This window comes from Heterodontus francisci, chromosome 44 (genome assembly GCF_036365525.1).
Source record: "Heterodontus francisci isolate sHetFra1 chromosome 44, sHetFra1.hap1, whole genome shotgun sequence".
Taxonomy (NCBI): Eukaryota; Metazoa; Chordata; class Chondrichthyes; order Heterodontiformes; family Heterodontidae; genus Heterodontus; species Heterodontus francisci.
Genome location: NC_090414.1, coordinates 14,252,078 through 14,271,875, shown reverse-complemented (window position 1 = coordinate 14,271,875; position 19,798 = coordinate 14,252,078). Strand labels below are relative to the sequence as shown.

The following is a 19,798-nucleotide window of genomic DNA, read 5'->3' as shown; positions in this document are numbered from 1 at the left end:
GGCCGGCATCAGTATTTTCAGGCTCCTTCGGCCTCCATTCCCGATCTCGGTGGGGCCTGAAAATCCTGCCCATAGAATCTCCTGGGAGATGCAAAATTGCTGAACAGAAACCCATGGAACAAAAAGGGAATATAATACGATGGAAAATCCCCTCCCTTTTTCACTGTCTCTTCCTCCGACACGGGTCCCACAGAGAACAAACACTCTCTAGTCACGTCTGGACAGTGAGAGTCAGCTGGACCTTCACAGCTGGGCTCAATCCCATCCTCTCCTGGCAAGCACCCCTTTTCCAGGACTCTCTACGGGCAGCACCCCAGTTTAAACAGACAGTGCCACAGAATCTCATCTGTGGTGGTCTCCCTCCCCATACCCCGCTGTTCCCCGTGTGAGAGGGGTGTTAGACACTACTCTGGATCCAAACACTGCTCATCCTCCACAGTGTCGTCAGGCTGGTTCCCAATGCCCGGTGCCACCCGACATGGCCCTCACCCTCCTGCACCAGCAGGAGCCAGTCCACCTCCCCTGCCAGCGGGAAGGGCTCCGCCTCCCGAACCAGCGGGAAAGGCTTCGCCTCCCGCACCAGCGGGAAAGACTCCGCCTCCCGCACCAGCGGGAAGGGCTCCGCCTCCTGTGCCAGATCCTCCCGTTCCGTACTTAACTCTCACCTTCAACCTCACACAACAATCTGCATTTAAATCAGAGTGTCATGGAATCTAACAGCACAGAAAGAGGCCATTCGGCCCACCATGCCTACGCTAGCTCTTTGAAACGGCTATCCAATTAGCCCCTTTCCCCTGCACTTTCCCCATCTCCCTGCAATTTCTTTTCCTTTTCAAGTATTTTACCTCATTACCTTTTGAAAGTTATTATTGAATCTGTTTGCAGCACCTTTTTAGGCAGTGCTTTCCACATCACAACACCTCATACCATAAAATAAATTCTCATCTCCCCTCTGGTTTTATTGGTAATCACTATCAATCTGTCTCCTCTGCTTACTGACCCTCCTGCCACTGGAAGCAGTTTCTCCTTATTTACTCTATCAAAATGCTTCATGATACAGTGCCCTTAACACAGTAAATCGTCCCAAGGCACTTCTCTGGAGATTAATCAGACACAAAATTGGCGACAAGCCACATCTGGAGATATTCAGATTCTCACTTTCATCCTTGTGTTAAAATCCCTCCATTGACTCACCTCCTCCCTATCTCTGTAATCTCCTCCAGCCCAACAATACTCCGAGGTCTCTGCGCTTCTCTGATTTTAGCCTTTTGTGCATCCTCAATTTTAATTGCTCCACTATTGGTGGCCATGCCTGGGCCCTTAGCTCTGGAATTGCCTCCTAAAACCTCTCCATCACTCTAGCTCTCTCTTCTCCTTTAAGTCACTCCTTAAAATCTACCTCTTTGACCAGGTTTTGCTCACCTGCCTTTTTTTTTAATTTTTCACTGGCTAGTTCAGAATTTATTGCCCATCCCTACTTGCCCTTGAGAAGGTGGTGGTGAGCTGCCTTCTTGACCCACTGCAGTCCTTGGGGTGTAGGTACACCCACACTGCTGTTAGGAAGGGAGTTCCAGGATTTTGACCCAGCGACAATGAATGAACGGCCGATATAGTTCCAAGTCAGGATGGTGTGTGGCTTTGAGGGGAACTTTCAGGTGGTGGTGTTCCCATGCATCTGTTGCCCCTGTCCGTCTAGGTGGTAGTGGTCGCGGGTTTGGAAGGTGCTGTCGTAGGAAACTTGGTGAGTTGCTGCAGTGCATCTTGTAGATGGTACACACTGCTGCCACTGTGCGTCGGTGGTGGAGGGAGGGAATGTTTGTAGATGGGGTGCCAATCAAATGGGCTGCTTTGCCTTGGATGGTGTCGAGCTTCCCGCGTGTTGTTGGAGCTGCACCCATCCAGCCAAGTGGAGAGTATTCCATCACAATTTGTGCCTTGTAGATGATGGACTGGCATTGGGGAGACAGGTGGTGAGTTACTCACCGCAGAATTCCCAGCCTCTGACCAGCTCTTGTAGCCACAGTATTTATATGATTGGTCCAGTTCAGTTTATAGAGTCATAGAGTTATACAGCACAGAAACAGACCCTTCGGCCCACCGTGTCCGTGCCGGCCACCAAGCCTGTCTATTCTAATCCCATTTTCCACCACTAGGCCCGTACCCTTGTATGCTTGGCATTTCAGGTGCTCATCTAAATACTATTTAAATGTTGTGAGGGTTCGTGCCTCTACCACCCCTTCAGGCAGTGTGTTCCAGATTCCAACCACCCTCTGGGTGATCAGATTTTTCCTCAAATCCCCTCTAAACCTCCTGCCCCTTACCTTAAATCTATGCCCCCTGTTATTGACACCTCTGCTAAGTGAAAACGTTTCTTCCTATCTACCTCATCATAATTTTGTATACCTCAATCAGGTCCCCCCTCAGCCTTCTCTGCTCTAAGGAAAATAACCCTAACCTATCCAGCCTCTCTTCATAGCTGAAATGCTCCAGCCCAGGCAACATCCTGGTGAATCTCCTCTGCATCCTCTCCAGTGCAATCACATCTTTCCGATAGTGTGGTGCCCAGAACTGTACACAGTACTCCAGCTGTGGCTTAACTCGCGTTTCTGGTCAATGGTAACCCCCAGGATGTTGATAGTGGAGGATTCAGCAATGGTAATGCAATTGAATCTCAAGAGGAAATTGTTTGATTCTCTCTTGTTGGAGATGGTCATTGTGTGGTGCGAAAGTAACTTGCCACTTACCAGCCCAATATGTAGCTTGGTTCTAATTTTGTGTAGCCTGTGTAACGACCATTGTTGTTTTATTACATTAAAAGAACTATATAAATGAAAGTTGTTGTTGTTGACTGTTCTTAATTTTCTTGTTCAACGTTTTGGAAAATAAAAAAGTAGTTTGATATTATAAACCTAAACTGAGATTTGATGCGATGTTCTGCTACTTTTGAAGACTGGAACATCATTTGCTCTGAGTCACACATCATCTTGACTTGCTTCATCACCAACCCTGGGTCAAGAACCCTAGCGTTCCCTAACACTAAGTGTGCAGCGCATCACCGCAAGGGCTGCAGCAGCTCATAAATTAGGGGATGGACAATAAATGCAGCCTTGGCCAAACGTGGAGGAGAAAGTATGTATAACATAGCATTCTGGTCGTCTGTTCTGCTTTGTTAAGTGCTATTCTGCATTCGCAGTAAATGAAGTACCCCAACCGCCCACCACCGCCCAAAATTTATTATCTGGGCCTGGGGTTATAGCATGAATGAAAAATGCAGGAATTTCTTCCCTGAGCACAGGGTCGCAAATGTGTCTGATTTGTTTTAATATACTGGCATTCTTCATGGGGTTGCTTGCATACAATGATGAATTTTTCATACTAACTACCCTAATGTCATATTGATGCATGTGTCCCTTTGAGAAAACACAGTTTAAATAATATAACAGCGCTATCAATCAATCCTTTGTTCCCCACCACGCAAACTTTCAAGCATCTCAACCAGTGGGCGCTGACAGGGAGGGAGGAAACAGCTACTGGGGCTGGGAGACAGACATTCACTGGTTTCTTTGAGAGTGTTTCTCCCCTGCTTCATGCGTCCACTCAGACATTGCACACAGTCAGGGTATTCCACTACATGCAGCATTACAGCTGTCGCCTCTGAGTCAGAAGGCCGTGGACGTGAGCCCTGCTCCAGAGCATGTAATCCAGGCCGACACTCCCAGTGCAGTATGAGGGAGTGCTGCACTGTCGGAGGTGCCGTCTCCAGATGAGACGATAACCTTAGGCTGTGTCTGTCCTCTCAGATGGGTGTAAAAGATCTCATGGACACTATTGGAAGAGGAGTTCTCTCTGGTGTCCTGGGACAATATTTATCCGTCGACCAACATCACTAAATAATCTGGCGATTATCTCATTCCTGTTGGATCTTGCTGTGCGCAAATTAGCTGACGCGTTTCCTACATTACACTTCAAGAGTACTTCATTGGCTGTGAAGCACTTTAGGATGTCCTGAGGTTATGGAAGACGCTATATAAATGCAAGTGAGATGGAAGGACAGGAGTGAGCTTGAGTTTTAAAAAGACAAGCAATCCTTTACCGAACTATGAAAATCTTTTACCACACAGGAGGCGGGGGGTCTGAATTCTGAAGGAGCTTAGTAATCACTCATTTAAAAAAAACGTAACCAAAGCCAGTCAGCGAAAGCTGAGTGTTCCTGAACCGCAGCCTGAAACTGACAAACACTCAGCAATCTACAGCATTCCCACACCAAACAATGAAGATGTCCTTACTTAGCAAGTAGGTATCGTGGCCTTAAAGGGACACCGCTCCACCTTCGCGAAATGTGTGCTATAGCATGCCTGTTTTCTTTTTTTCTTCTTTTCCTTCCTTTCTCCCTCTCTTCTTTCTCGTGAAGGGAGAATAACAAGCCAAGAATTTAAATTGCTATCTTTAACCCCACAGTTCAGAAGACGTGAGGTTTTGCCATTGCGGGAGCTGGGGTAAAGGTTCCCCTGACTTTCACTGAGAGGTCACTCTCAGTAACTTAGGAACGGGAGTTCACCATTCAGCCCCTCGAGCCTGTTTCTCCATTCACTGAGATCATGACTGATCAGTATCCTAACTCCATCCACTTGCCTTGCCTCCATATCTCTTAATACTCTTGGCTAGCAACAGTCTATTGATTGCAAATGTAACATTATTAATAGAGCCCCAGAAACGATAACTTTTCCCGGGAGAGAGTTCCACGCTTCTACCAACCTTTGCACGAAGAACTGTTTCCTAACTTCTCTCCTGAATAGCCTGACTTTGATTGTAAGGTTATGTCTCCTTGTCTTAGCTTCCCCCAGCTTACCTTGATGCTGAGGATGTGGGTCCCGGCCTTCACCAGCTCATCAGCAAGCTTCAGGTAGTAGTCCAGGGAGTACTTGGTCCTCTCTGGGTCACAGACGTCCCCGGTGTAGGAGATGGCAGCCTCCACCACTCCGCCAGCGCTGCCCGCTGCCTCCATGCCCAGGATCATGTTTGGCAGGTAGTTGAGGGAGTCAAACACTCGAAAGATGTCCATCCCATTCTCCTTCGCTACTTCACAGAACCTAACGGACACAACCAGTGAGGATGTTAGATCCCTCTCTCACATTCTGCTTTCAATACTTCCACTAGCTGTCATGGCTCCATTCTTCAATGTTATTTTATTTTTGACTAAACTACCTCTCACAACCCCTAAAATTTACTTAGAATTACATTAAGTCTGTAGCACAGAAACAGGCCATTCGCCCCATCTGCTCCATGCTAGGTGTTTCTGATCCACACGAGCCTCCTCCCACCCCCTCTTCATCTCACCCCCATCACCATCTCCTTCTATTCCTTTCACCCTCATGTGTTTATCCAGCTTCCCCTTAAATGCATCCATACTATTCACCTCGACCACTCCCTGTGGTGGCGAGTTCCACATTCTAACCACTCTCTGGGTAAAGAAGCTTCTCCTGAATTCCCCGTTGAATTTATATGTGACTGTTTTATATTTATGGCCCCCAAGTCTGGTCGCCCTCATAACTGGAAACATCTTCTCCAAGTTGACCGTATCGAACCCCTTCATAATTTTAAAGACCTCTATCAGGTCACGCCTCACAGACCGGGTTGATGAGGGTAATGAGGTTGATGATATGTACATAGACTTACAAAAGGTATCGGTAAAGTTAAAGCCCATGGAATAAAAGGGACAGGGGCAGCAGGGATACAAAGCTGACTGAGTGACGGGAAACAGAGTAGTGGTGAATGGTTGTTTTTTCAGACTGGAGGAAGGTATACAGTGGGGTTCCTTAGGGGTCAGTATTAGGACCACTACTTTTCTTGATCTATATTAATGACCTTGACTTGAGCATGCAGGGCACAATTTCAAGATTTGCAGATGACACAAAACTGTGAGGAGGATAGTGATAGACGTCAAGAGGGCATGGACAGGCTGGGAGAATGGGCAGACACATGGCAGATGAAATTTAATGCAGAGTAGTGTGAAGTGATAGATTTTGGTCGGAAGAATAAGGAGAGGCAAGACAAAATAAAGATTACAATTCGAAAGGGGGTGCACAGAAGCATAGGGACTTGGGGTATAGGTATACAAATTGTTGAAGGTGGCAGGGAAGGTTGAGGATGCAGTTTTAAAGGTTGATGGGATCCAGGGCTTTATAGATAGAGGCACAGAGTACAAAAGCAAGGAAGTTATGGTGAACCTTTATAAAACACTGGTTCAGCTTCAACTGGAGAACTGTGGGCACCACACTTCAGGAAGGATGTGAAGGCTTTAGAGTGAGTGTAGAAAAGATTTACGAGAATAGTCCCAGGATGAGGGACTTCAATTGCATGAATAGATTGGAGAAGCTGGGGCTGTTCTCCTTGGAGAAGAGATTGGATAGAGGTGTTCAAAATCATGAGAGGTCTGGACAGGGTAGAGAGAGAGAAACTGTTCTCACTGGCAGAAGGGTTGGGAGGCAAAGGGCACCCATTTAAGGGAAGTGGCAAAAGAGCCAAAAGCGACATGAGGGAAAACATTTTTTTTAACGCAGCGAGCGGCTCGGATCTGGAATGCACTGCCTGAGATGGTGGTGGAGGCAGATTCAATCTTGGCCATCAAAAGGAAATTGGGTAATTATCCGAAGAGAAAAAATTTGCAGGGCTACGGGGAAAAGGCAGAGGAGTGGGACTAGGTGAGATGCTCTTGCAGAGAGCTGGCACAGACGCGATGGGCCGAATGGTCTCCGTCTGTGCAGGAACGATTCCATGATTTTTATGCTTCTTTCCCAGAGAAAAGTCTATTCGATCTTTCCTGACAGATTATAATCGAAGTGAAGTAATTTTCTCCTGTATTTCAGTTGCTGTTTCTTGCTGAGGGACAGTCCCAGGGGCATAGGGTGCTCTCGGCTACCCACCTGTGAGACCAGATAGGGCACTTTGAGAGGGAAGTCCACTGCAGAACTAGTCCTGGACTCAGGTAGTATCTCTCTTTCTCTCTCGTTTTGGAGTCAGAAGGTCAGAGGTTCAAGCCTCACTTCAGAGAATGAAGCCCAGAATTCAGACTGGCACAGTACTGTGACTGCACTGTCATCTTTCAGATGAGGTATTGCCCTCTCAAGCGAGTGTTGAAGATCCGAAGAAACTAACTAAAGAAATATTTATCCCTCAACCATCACCACTGAAGCAGATCAGCTGGTCATTTATTTAATTGCTGGGCTCTTGCTGTACAACAGCGACCACACATCAAAAGTGCTTAATTGGCTGTACAGTGCTCTGGGACAATCTGAGGTCATGATAAATGTTATATAGCTCAAAACTCACACCGTCTAATGTTCATTCTATCTGGAGCACAGAGTTCTTCCTCCTCCCAAACCCCTGGGACTGAAGTCTGGGTTTTCTAACCTGATTATTATCTGACCAGGCAGCACGGCGACCAGTTAACTACTCAAAAACCGTCCTTATAGAAAAAGGAAAGGCAAGAACAGACGCTACCCAGACTCCAGACAGGGCGAGTACAGAACCTGCCCAGATTCCAGACAGGGTGAGTACAGAACCTGCCCAGACTCCAGACAGGGTGAGTACAGAACCTGCCCAGACTCCAGACAGGGTGAGTACAGAACCTGCCCAGACTCCAGACAGGGTGAGTACAGAACCTGCCCAGACTCCAGACAGGGTGAGTACAGAACCTGCCCAGACTCCAGACAGGGTGAGTACAGAACCTGCCCAGACTCCAGACAGGGTGAGTACAGAACGTGCCCAGACTCCAGACAGGGTACGTACAGACGCTGCCCAGACTACAGACAGGGAGAGTACTGCCTCTGCCCAGACTGCAGACAGGGTGAGTACAGCCTCTGCCCAGACTGCAGACAGGGAGAGTACAGACGCTGCCCAGACTGCAGACAGGGAGAGTACAGTCTCTGCCCAGACGGCAGACAGGGTACGTACAGACGCTGCCCAGACTCCAGACAGGGAGAGTACAGCCTCTGCCCAGACTGCAGACAGGGAGAGTACAGCCTCTGCCCAGATGGCAGACAGGGAGAGTACAGACGCTGCCCAGACTCCAGACAGGGTGAGTACAGAACCTGCCCAGACTCCAGACAGGGTGAGCACAGAACCTGCTCAGACTCCAGACAGGGTGAGTACAGAACCTGCTCAGACTCCAGACAGGGTTAGTACAGAACCTGCCCAGACTCCAGACAGGGTGAGTACAGAACCTGCTCAGACTCCAGACAGGGTGAGTACAGAACCTGCCCATATTCCAGACAGGGTGAGTACAGAACCTGCCCAGACTCCAGACAGGGTGAGTACAGAACCTGCCCAGACTCCAGACAGGGTGAGTACAGAACCTCCCCAGACTCCAGACAGGGTGAGCACAGAACCTGCCCAGACTCCAGACAGGGTGAGTACAGAACCTGCCCAGACTCCAGACAGGGTGAGTACAGAACCTGCCCAGACTCCAGGCAGGGTGAGTACAGAACCTGCTCAGACTCCAGACAACGTGAGTACAGAACCTGCCCAGACTCCAGACAGGGTGAGTACAGAACCTGCCCAGACTCCAGACAGGGTGAGTACAGAACCTGCCCAGACTCCAGACAGGGTGAGTACAGAACCTGCCCAGACTCCAGACAGGATACGTACAGAACCTGCCCAGACTCCAGACAGAGTGAGTCCAGAACCTGCTCAGACTCCAGACAGGGTGAGTACAGAACCTGCCCAGACTGCAGACAGGGAGAGAACAGACGCTGCCCAGACTCCAGACAGGGAGAATACAGCTTCTGCCCAGACTGCAGACAGGGAGAGTACAGCCTCTGCCCAGACTGCAGACAGGGGGAGTACAAACGCTGCCCAGACTCCAGACAGGGTGAGTACAGAACCTGCCCAGACTCCAGACAGGATGAGTACAGAACCTGCCCAGACTCCAGACAGGGTGAGTATAGAAGCTGCCCAGACTCCAGACAGGGTGAGTACAGAACCTGCCCAGAAACCAGACAGGGCGAGTACAGAACCTGCCCAGACTCCAGACAGGTTGAGTACAGAACCGGCCCAGACTCCAGACAGGGTGAGTACAGAACCTGCCCAGACTCCAGACAGGGTGAGTATAGAACCTGCCCAGACTCCAGACAGGGTGAGTACAGAACCTGCCCAGAAACCAGACAGGGTGAGTACAGAACCGGCCCAGACTCCAGACAGGGTGAGTACAGAACCTGCCCAGACTCCAGACAGGGTGAGTACAGAACCTGCCCAGACTCCAGACAGGGTGAGTACAGAACCTGCCCAGACTCCAGACAGGGTGAGTACAGAACCTGCCCAGACTCCAGACAGGGTACGTACAGAACCTGCCCAGACTCCAGACAGGGTACGTACAGACGCTGCCCAGACTCCAGACAGGGAGAGTACTGCCTCTGCCCAGACTGCAGACAGGGAGAGTACAGACACTGCCCAGACTCCAGACAGGGAGAGTACAGCCTCTGCCCAGACTGCAGACAGGGAGAGTACAGACGCTGCCCAGACTCCAGACAGGGAGAGTACAGCCTCTGCCCAGACTGCAGACAGGGAGAGTACAGACGCTGCCCAGACACCAGACAGGGAGAGTACAGACGCTGCCCAGACACCAGACAGGGAGAGTACAGCCTCTGCCCAGACTGCAGACAGGGAGAGTACAGACGCTGCCCAGACTCCAGACAGGGAGAGTACAGACGCTGCCCAGACTCCAGACAGGGAGAGTACGGCCTCTGCCCAGACTCCAGACAGGGAGAGTACAGCCTCTGCTCAGACTGCAGACAGGGTGAGTACAGAACCTGCCCAGACTCCAGACAGGGTGAGTACAGAACCTGCCCAGACTCCAGACAGGGTGAGTACAGAACCTGCCCAGACTCCAGACAGGGTGAGTACAGAACCTGCCCAGAAACCAGACAGGGTGAGTACAGACCCTGCCCAGACTCCAGACAGGGTGAGTACAGATAATAAAAGCAAAATACTGCGGATGCTGGAAATCTGAAACAAAAACAAGAAATGCTGGATTCACTCTGCAGGTCTGGCAGCATCTGTGGAAAGAGAAGCAGAGTTAACGTTTCGGGTCAGTGACCCTTCTTCGGAACTGACAAATATTAGAAAAGTCACAGATTATAAGCAAGTGAGGTGGGGGTGGGGCAAGAGATAACAAAGGAGAAGGTGCAGATTGGACCAGGCCACATAGCTGACCAAAAGGTCATGGAGCAAAGGCAAACAATATGTTAATGGTGTGTTGAAAGACAAAGCATTAGTACAGATTAGCTGTTAATACACTGAATATTGAACAGCAGCAAGTGCAAACCTGAAGAAAAACAACCTGAAAAAAACAGTGGGTAAGCAAACTGAACAAACTAAGATGAAATGAAATAAATGCAAAAAAAGATTGTAAAAAATGTAAAAAGGAATGTAAAAAAAAAAGGAAGAAAAAATAACTAAAAATGACTAAAAATGAAAGTAAAGTGGGGGGCTGTCATGCTCTGAAATTATTGAACTCAATGTTCAGTCCGGCAGGCTGTAGTGTGCCTAATCAGTAGATGAGATGCTGTTCCTCGAGCTTGCGTTGATGTTCACTGGAACACTGCAGCAATCCCAGTATAGAGATGTGAGCATGAGAGCAGGGGGGAGTGTTGAAATGGCAAGCAACCGGAAGCTCAGGGTCCTGCTTGCGGACTGAGTGGAGATGTTCCGCAAAGCGGTCACCCAGTCTGCGCTTGGTCTCCCCAATGTAGAGGAGACCACACTGTGAGCAGCGAATACAGTATACTACATTGAAAGAAGTACAAGTAAATCGCTGCTTCACCTGAAAGGAGTGTTTGGGGCCTGGGATAGTGAGGAGAGAGGAGGTAAATGGGCAGGTATTACACCTCCTGCGATTGCAAGGGAAGGTGCCCTGGGACGGGGACGAGGTGGTGGGAGTAATGGAGGAGTGGACCAGGGTGTCGCGGAGGGAACGATCCCTTCGGAATGCTGACAGGGGAAGGGAGGGGAAGATGCGACTGGTAGTGGCATCACGCTGGAGGTGGCGAAAATGGCAGAGGATGATCCTTTGGATATGGAGGCTGGTGGGATGAAAAGTGAGGACAAGGGGAACCCTGTCACGGTTCTGGGAGGGAGGGGAAGGGGTGAGGGTAGAGGTGCGGGAAATGGGTCGGACACGGTTGAGGGCCCTGTCAACCACAGTGGGGGGAAATCCTCGGTTGAGGAAAAAGGAGGTCATATCAGAAGCACCGTCATGGAAGGTAGCATCATCAGAGCAGATGCGTCGGAGACGGAGAAACTGGGAGAATGGAATGGAGTCCTTACAGGAGGTAGGGTGTGAAGAAGTGTCGTCGAGGTAGCTGTGGGAGTCAGTGGGCTTATAATGGATATTGGTAGACAACCTATCCCCAGAGATGGAGACAGAGAAGTCGAGGAAGGGAAGGGAAGTGTCAGAGATGGACCATGTAAAGGTGAGAGAAGGGTGGAAATTGGAAGCAAAGTTGATAAAGTTTTCTAGTTCGGGGCGGGAGCAGGAAACGGCACCGATACAGTCATCAATGTACCGGAAAAAGAGTTGGGGGAGGGGGCCTGAGTAGGAATGGAACAAAGAATGCTTGACATATCCCACAAAAAGACAGGCATAACTAGGACCCATGCGGGTACCCATAGCAACACCTTTTACTTGAAGGAAGTGCATGGAGGGCGAGTACAGAACCTGCCCAGACTCCAGACAGGGTGAGTACAGAACCTGCCCAGATTCCAGACAGGGTGAGTACAGAACCTGCCCAGATTCCAGACAGGATCGTACAGAACCTGCCCAGATTCCAGACAGCGTGAGTACAGAACCTGCCCAGATTCCAGACAGCGTGAGTACAGAACCTGCCCAGACTCCAGACAGGATGAGTACAGAACCTGCCCAGACTCCAGACAGGGTGAGTACAGAACCTGCCCAGACTCCAGACATGGTGAGTACAGCCTCTGCCCAGACTGCAGACAGGGAGAGTACAGACGCTGCCCAGACTCCAGACAGGGAGAGTACAGACGCTGCTCAGACTCCAGACAGGGAGAGTACAGCCTCTGCCCAGACTGCAGACAGGGAGAGTACAGACGCTGCCCAGACTGCAGACAGGGAGAGTACAGACGCTGCCCAGACTCCAGACAGGGAGAGTACAGACGCTGCCCAGACTGCAGCCAGGGACAGTACAGACGCTGCCCAGACTCCAGACAGGGAGAGTACAGACGCTGCCCAGATTGCAGACAGGGTGCCTCGGGGTCCTGTAATGATGGAAGTTAATGTTTAGTGATGTCCCAAAGGTGTGATCAGTGGATGATTCCCCTTCTTCCTGCATTCTGTAAGTCCATTGTGTTTCGTTAATGCCATGTCTCCCTGATTTGGCCACCTTTCTCCCTGAACGTGACAGTTCCACTTCTCTGAACCCAGAACAGCCTCCGTTTGATTTCCTGTACTGATGTGGAGATTTCCCTCTAAATTAACAAATTGCCTGTAAATGTAAGCACCTTTAATGCAGTAAAATATCCAGAAGTGCCTCACAAAAAATCAGCCACATCAGGAGATATTCGGGCAGGTGACCAAAAGCTTGGTCAAAGAGGTTGGTTTGAAGGAGTGTCTGAAAGGAGAGAGAAAGAGAGAGAGAGGCGGAGAGGTTTCGGGAGGGAATTCCAGAGCTTAGGGCCCCAGGCAGCTGAAGGCATGGCTGCCGAAGGTGGTGCAATGGAGATTGGGAAGATCAAAAAGTCAGAATTGGTGGAGTGCAGAGATTGTGCAGGGTCGTCGGGCTGGAGGAAGTCACAGACATAGGGAGGGGCAAAGCCATGGAGGAATTTGAACACAAAGATGTGCATTTTAAAATCAAGGCATTGCCATACCATGAGTCCATGCAGATCAGTGAGCACAGGGGTGATGGGTGAACAGCGAGGTGGGATATGGGCAGCAGAGTATTGAATGAGATCAAGTCATGGAATTGATTTCCGGAGGAAGATACTGGCTGCTTGAATCTCGTTCCCACCGAGGCTGCTCCTGGTTACTAATTGATCCCAGTGGCAGATGGATTCTGAATTGTGCAGCTTAAGCTCATCATGTACGGCCAACATTTAGAATAAAGACATTACGCGTAATTTAATTCAAGTCTAATTTACATGTAACTGGTATTACGAACACTTAAGAAGCTCTCTGCTGAGGACAAATCCGAACACGAAAAATTCCACTCGCATCTGTTTGGTCCAAAGTTTCCATTTCAAAAGGGACGAGTATGAAGGGAGAAGGAATTGAGACACATTCATTGATCAGAAACAGCACACGATAAAGACCCCATGCTCACCACCCAGACAGGGAGGATTTCACACAGAGACAGGGTGTTACAGCTGTCCAATGGGTTACTGATGCCCAGAGTATTAACAAAGTCTGATTGGCGACTTATTATTGTGGTTATTTAACTGGACTAGTAATCCAGAGGTCTGGACGAATGATCCAAAGGCATGAGTTCAAATCCCACTGCGGCAGCTCGAGAATTTAAATTCAGTTAATTAAATAAATCTGCAATAAAAAGCTTATATCACTTATTGTGCCCATGAAATTACCGGATTGTCATTAAAACCCACCTGGTTCCGTAATGCTCTTTAGGGAAGGAAATCTGCCATCCTTACACGGTCTGGCCTGCACGTTACTCCAGGCCCACAGCAATGTGGGGTTGACTCTTAACTGCCCTCTGAAATAGCCTAACAAGCCACTCAGTTGTCAAGAAGGCAGCTCACTACCGCCTTCTCAAGGGTAATTAGGGATGAGCAATAAATGCTGGCCTTGCCAGCGACGGTCACATCCTTTGAATGAATTGTTAAAAATGACTAAGTATTTACAACACAGAAACAGGCCATTCTGTCCAGCTGGTCTGTGCCAGTACTTCGGGTCCACATGAAGTTATTCACCTAAACCTCATTATAATCCTCTCTTCTGTTCTTTCTTACCTGTTTATCTAGTTTCCCCTTATATGCATTTATGCCACACACCTTAACTATTCCATGTGGTAGCAAGTTCCACATTCTAATCACTCTCTGGGTGAAGAAGTTTCTCCTGAATTCCCTACTGGATTTATTACTGACTATCTTACATCTATGACCCCGAGTTCTGATCTTGCCCACAGTTGGAAACATCTTCTTTACATTTACCCTATCAAATCCCTTTCATAATCTTAAAGACCTCTATCGGGTCACCTCTCAGCCTTCTCTTTTCTAGGGAAAAGAGACCCAAGTCCATTCTGCCTTTCCCGATAGGTACATCTCAGTTTTGGTATCATTCTAGTAAACATTTTCGCACCTACCCTGGTGGCATTTTGTCCCTTTTATAAAATGGAGATCAGGACTCTACACCATAATCCAAGTGTAGCCTCACTAAGTTTCTATATAGGTTTAACATAGCTGCTCTGCTTTTGAATTCTATCTCTCTAGAGATTTTTTGTTTGCTTTCTTTATGACCTGATTAACCTGTGTCACTACTTTTAGTGATTTGTGTATCTGTACCGCCAGATCCCTCTGTTCCTCTACTCCATTTAGACACTTAATTTCCAAGGAAAAATAGCCTTATTTTTCCTGCCAAAATGTAATACCTCACACTTAATGTATATTGAAGTTCATTTGTCAATCACATGCCCGTTCTGCAGGTTTATTTAATGTCTTCCTGTATTTTGCTGCCATCCACCTCTGTATTTACTACAATCTCCAATTTGGTGTCATTGTAGATCTTCTCTCTTAAATGTCTTTATATCTTTTTCATGTCTTCTCCTCATGCTACGTCCACCTTATTGATCTCCCTGGTAAATGCTGAGACAAAGTAATATCACTGTCATTGCCTGTGAGTTTACATTGTGCATCCTTCAGTGGCCCTATCCTGATCTGTCTTTTATTATTTGTGTGTCTGTAGAATACCCTTTTTTTTATATTCCTTCATAGGTTAATTTCGGAGTTTCTCTTTGCTTTTCCAAATGCACCTTTGGTGTATTTCCTAACCTTTTTGTATTCCCTTTTCTCATTCTATCTATTGTTGTCTGTGTGCTGAGTGTGTGCCTTTCTCTTTATTTTCAGTTCTGCCCTTTACCTCTTTATTCATCCATGGTGTCTCATTATTGGCTATTATGTTCTTGTTTTTCGTGGGATATATTTCTCCTGAACTGTATTATTTTAAATATTTCCCACTGCTGTTCTATCTAAGTTTGTCAGTAAATTTTTCCAATTTATTTTCTCCAGTTCTATTCTCATGCCCGTAAAATCAGCTTTAAAATCAATTTATTACTTTGATCTTTGTCTTACGTATGTCCTTCTGAATCTTCATCTTAAACTCATTATGTTGTCGCATTAATCTCATTATGTTGTGATCGCTATTGCCTAGATGTCCCCTTACGACTACTTCTGTTAGCTGTTCATTACTAGATCCAGCTGAACACATTGGAAGAACTCCAGTCCATGCAGCCCTTTCACTGCCTCTTTCTGCCAGTTTATTTAGGTGTAGTTAAAATCTCCCATGATTATTATTCTATCCCTTTACTCATTTCATATATTTGTTTACATATTTCTTCCTCCACTTCCTTGCCAATATCAGGTGATCTGTAGCATAATCCTATAAACATGACGAATCCTTTCTATCTTTTTGTTTCAATCAACACGGATTCTGTTTCTAACCTTCTGTTAGTTCTGTCCCTTCTGATTATGCTATAATCTGCAATATTTAGTTGCCAATCCTGTTCTTTATGTTTCAGTTATTCCTACTATACCTGGCTCCTCGCTACGAATTATCGTCTCCAATTCCCCCCGTTGTATTTTGGATGTTGTGCAAATTGCTATGCAGCTGGTTTAATTCATCTTTAATAGTTGTTCATTTTACTTGATTTTTGCTTCTGTTGTATAAATGTATTTGTTCACTGACCATTTATGTTACCCTTGTTCCTTAGCTTGGTCTGACCTTGACTCTTGTCTCCCATTTTATCTTCAGACTTATGTCTTTCTCAGTATACGCCTCACTTCATTTTGCTAGTTTAAAATCCTATTGACAGTTCAATTTATCCTTTCCGCTGTGACACTGGTCCCAATTGAGTTCAGGTGAAGCCCGTCCCAGCAGTAGTGCTCCTTCCTGACCCAGTATTGACACCAGTAAAATGGAATCCCTTCCTTCCCATGTGAGCCATGCATTCACCTTTCTGATCTATACCAACTAGAATGTGGTGCACGTAGTGATCCCGAGATTACCACCCGTGAGGTCCAGTTTTTTCCTCGATTCTGATATTCCCTTCCTGTTCTTCCCCATGTCATTGTTCCAACAGGGACCCATGACAACTAAATTTTCCCTCTCCCTTTCCAAGTTCCTCTCCAGTTGCTCCGAGATATCCTTTACCTTTGCACCAGGTAGGCAACACACCCTCTGGGCTCTCAGTTGCGACTGTAGGGGGCACTATCTACCCCTCTAATTTCAAATTCCCTAAGACCACAAGCTTTCTATTCCACTCTACAATGCCTTGGCTGCCTCCACAGTGCTGTGATTAGTATTCTGGCTGTTCACCCCACAGCATGCATCCTTATCCTCACAGGTAGCAAGTACATTGTACCTGCAACACCCAGAGCACCAGCAACACCTTGGGTACCATAACAGTGTGACATTCCTGCCCTTGGGGTTACTGGTGTACAAAGTATTATCAGCACCTTGGGTATGACTGCTGCCCAAGGTGTTGCGGGTGGTCAGTTGGTATTACCGATGGACTGTTGGTGCTCGGGGTATTACTGCGGCCACTGTCTTACTGGTGCCCTGATGCACCAGCTGCACCTCATGCCAATCTGAGTCTCTGTTCAAAAGATAAGGTGTCTGAAATTATCTTCTAAATAATTATTTCTGATTGGAATAACTTGCCAATGCCCCTTTGAAAAACTATCTTGTATTCCACTCAACGTAGGGCCCAGACAGTGCGTCTGTGTGATGCCAGTCTGCAGCATATTGTGCTTGGCAAGGCTTAGAATCATAGAATCTTACAGAGAAGAAGGCCATTCGACCCATTGTGCCTGTGCTGGCTGTTTGGAAGAGTTATCCAATCAGTCCCACCCCCCTGCTCTTGCCCCGCATCCCTGCAAATTTCTCCTTTTCAAGTATTTATTTAATTCCCATTTGAAAAGTTACGATTGGATCTGCTTTCAGGCAGCGGGTTCCAGATCACAACAACTCGCTGCATAAAAACATTCTTCCTCATGTCACCTCTGGTTCTTTTGCCAATCATTTTAAATCTGAGTCCTCTGGTTACCGACCCTCCTGTTATTGGAAAGAGTTTCTCATTACTTACTCTAACAGAACCCTTCATGATTTTGAACCTCTATTAACTCTCCCCTTAACTGGCTCTGCTCTAAGCAGAACAATCCCAACTTCTCTGGTCTTTCAACATAACTGAAGTCCCTCATCCCTGGGACCATTCTATTAAGTCTCTTCTGCACCCTCCCTAAGGCCTTGACATCCTTCCTAAAATGTGGTGCTCAGACATGGCCACAATACTGCAGTGATTTATCAAGCTCCTTGCTTTTATACTCTGTTCCTCTATTAATAAAGACAAAGATTGCGCCTGATTTTTTTTTTTAGCAGCTTTATCAACTTGTCCTGCCAATTCCCAAACTCTGTGGATACATGGAATTAATGGGTCAGAGGGGATTGCAAAGGGTAATAGACGGCCTAGGGCCAAGGAGAGGTCTTACTTGTACACTGTGTTGTCGGGGTAGTTGGTGTAACCCACAGCATTGGCACCTCGCAGCAGCATCTGGAAAGGGATGTTGGGGATGAGTGCTCGCATCTCCTGCAGGCGTTTCCAGGGGCACTCGTAGAGGAAGCGCATCGCCACGTCAAAGGTGGCGCCTGTGGCAAGAGGGCATCAACATTAATCGACATTGTCAAATACATGGTCAGCACAAAAAAACAGATTGAGTATTTAATGGGTAACTACATCAAACATGCCCAAAGCACAACACCACTAAACCATATCTGACCATGCATAACACTTCTAATCTTTGTTTTGTGACGGAAGCATGACTTTTCCATTACTTGGGTTACGGTTTAACTTGGATTAGCAATGAATTTACCTTTTCCCAGTTTGTCCCAAACTGTTCTTCTCATTATTTAATAGTGCACAGAATTACATTTCTCTACATTACTCAGTACCTAATATCTCTCTTTCAGGGCCTGCTTCATTTGCATTTTTTTCAACGTTGGAGCGTTTTGAAATTGCAATTGCATTGCGCTTTATGTACAATTGGGGCAGCTGTAGGACACACATGCTAGCAAAAGGAAAGTGAAAGTGAAACAGAATAAAGAAGAAGCCTTTATGTTCAGCAGGCTGCAGTCTCTGTCTCTGCCTCATACCTTTTACTAGACTCGGCTAAACCTCACTCCAGTCCCGAGGATATCCCAATGGCAACCAGGTAAAAACAAAAAGGATGGTAAAAAAAACCGAAAACATCATTTTCAGATATGAATATCTTGGAAGCTTTTTTTCTACTCTTACAGACAGCATTTGAAGTTGGATACTGTGTTAGGCACATACAGGAAGCTTGTACAGTGTACACTCACGCACTGATCTCTCAAAAGTACCCACCCATTCAAAAAAAGCTTTTTAATCTCGTATCACTGCAGAGAAGTTTCCTCTGAAAGGAAACGCATTGCTGATCAACATGGCCTTATCTATGCCCAACCTACTACCTTCTGATGTGTATTCAGAGCCAACATCTATATCCCCACATTGGGAGAAGTGGCTGCGACATTTCGAAGGCGCGATCACTTGAGAAAGACAGAAAGCTGTCAAAGCTGCTGGAATTAGCAAGATCACTATTGTTTTCAGAGTCCAGAGCTACTAAAGTTGAGGCTGTTAACAGTAACTACCACACTCCAAGTTCAAGTCCTGTGAATACTATTCATCGCTCATGTGCCAGGAAACCAGAGCAACAACAGCCGTGTCCCAAACAAAGCTTAGACTTGTCCAAAGAATGTTTCCACTGTGGCAGTGCCTACCCACACTGAGCAGAGTGTCCTGTTACTGATAAACAGCCTGTGGAAACCCAACCACTTTGCTCCTGTTTGTCGCCCGTCAGCAAAATCAACTACTAAGACCAATCCCAACAAAAGGGTGCCACATATGCATACCACAGCAAAATGGCGGAAGAACGTAGCCAACGTAGAGGCAGATGATCCTGAACATTCTTTTGTCCTCTCTCTCAGACGCAGCAAACAGCCACGTGTGACAGTGACCATTGACTGCTTGGATGCAGACGCTCTCATAGACACCGGAGATAAAACATTCAACCAACTTCAGGACTGCCCCATTCTCTGCAAACCAGGGAATATGAAAATTTTCCCTTACAACAGTGACAAACCGCTGAAAGTTCTCGGAACGTTTGAAACGCCAGTCTCATTCACAGACACTACAACGAATGCTCTATTCTATGTCACATCTGGAGAATGTTGGGGATGAGCCTATCCCTTGGGTCTCAACCATACAAGTCATCAAGAAACCCAAGAGTGAGAACCAGATTACAATCTGCATTTATGTGCGATCACCAAATCAAGCCATACAACGAGAAAGACACTTGACACCGACAATCAATGATATCATAGAGAAAGTGAATGGTGCTAAACTTGATCTGAATGCAGGTGACTATCAAATCGAGCTTGCAGAAGAATCAAGATATCTTCCTGTATTTTCTATTCACATCGGACTTTTCCGATACAAGAGGTTCAACGTTGGAGTCAGCTCCTGCAGCTGAGGTATTT

General features: G+C 47.1%; 1 protein-coding gene across 5 annotated transcripts in view; it reads right to left on the bottom strand.

Annotated features, from left to right (window-relative positions):
- Window positions 1–19,798, bottom strand: part of LOC137355917 (pyruvate carboxylase, mitochondrial-like) — a 1,077,083-nt gene that overhangs the window by 163,255 nt on the left and 894,030 nt on the right. For all 5 annotated transcript variants that reach the window (XM_068021564.1, XM_068021567.1, XM_068021566.1 and 2 more), the window contains 2 exons: window positions 17,734–17,890; window positions 4,850–5,090 (listed from right to left, as the gene is read on the bottom strand). In XM_068021564.1, the coding sequence (XP_067877665.1) occupies window positions 4,850–5,090; window positions 17,734–17,890 (398 nt within the window). The remainder of the gene's footprint in view (window positions 1–4,849; window positions 5,091–17,733; window positions 17,891–19,798) is intronic.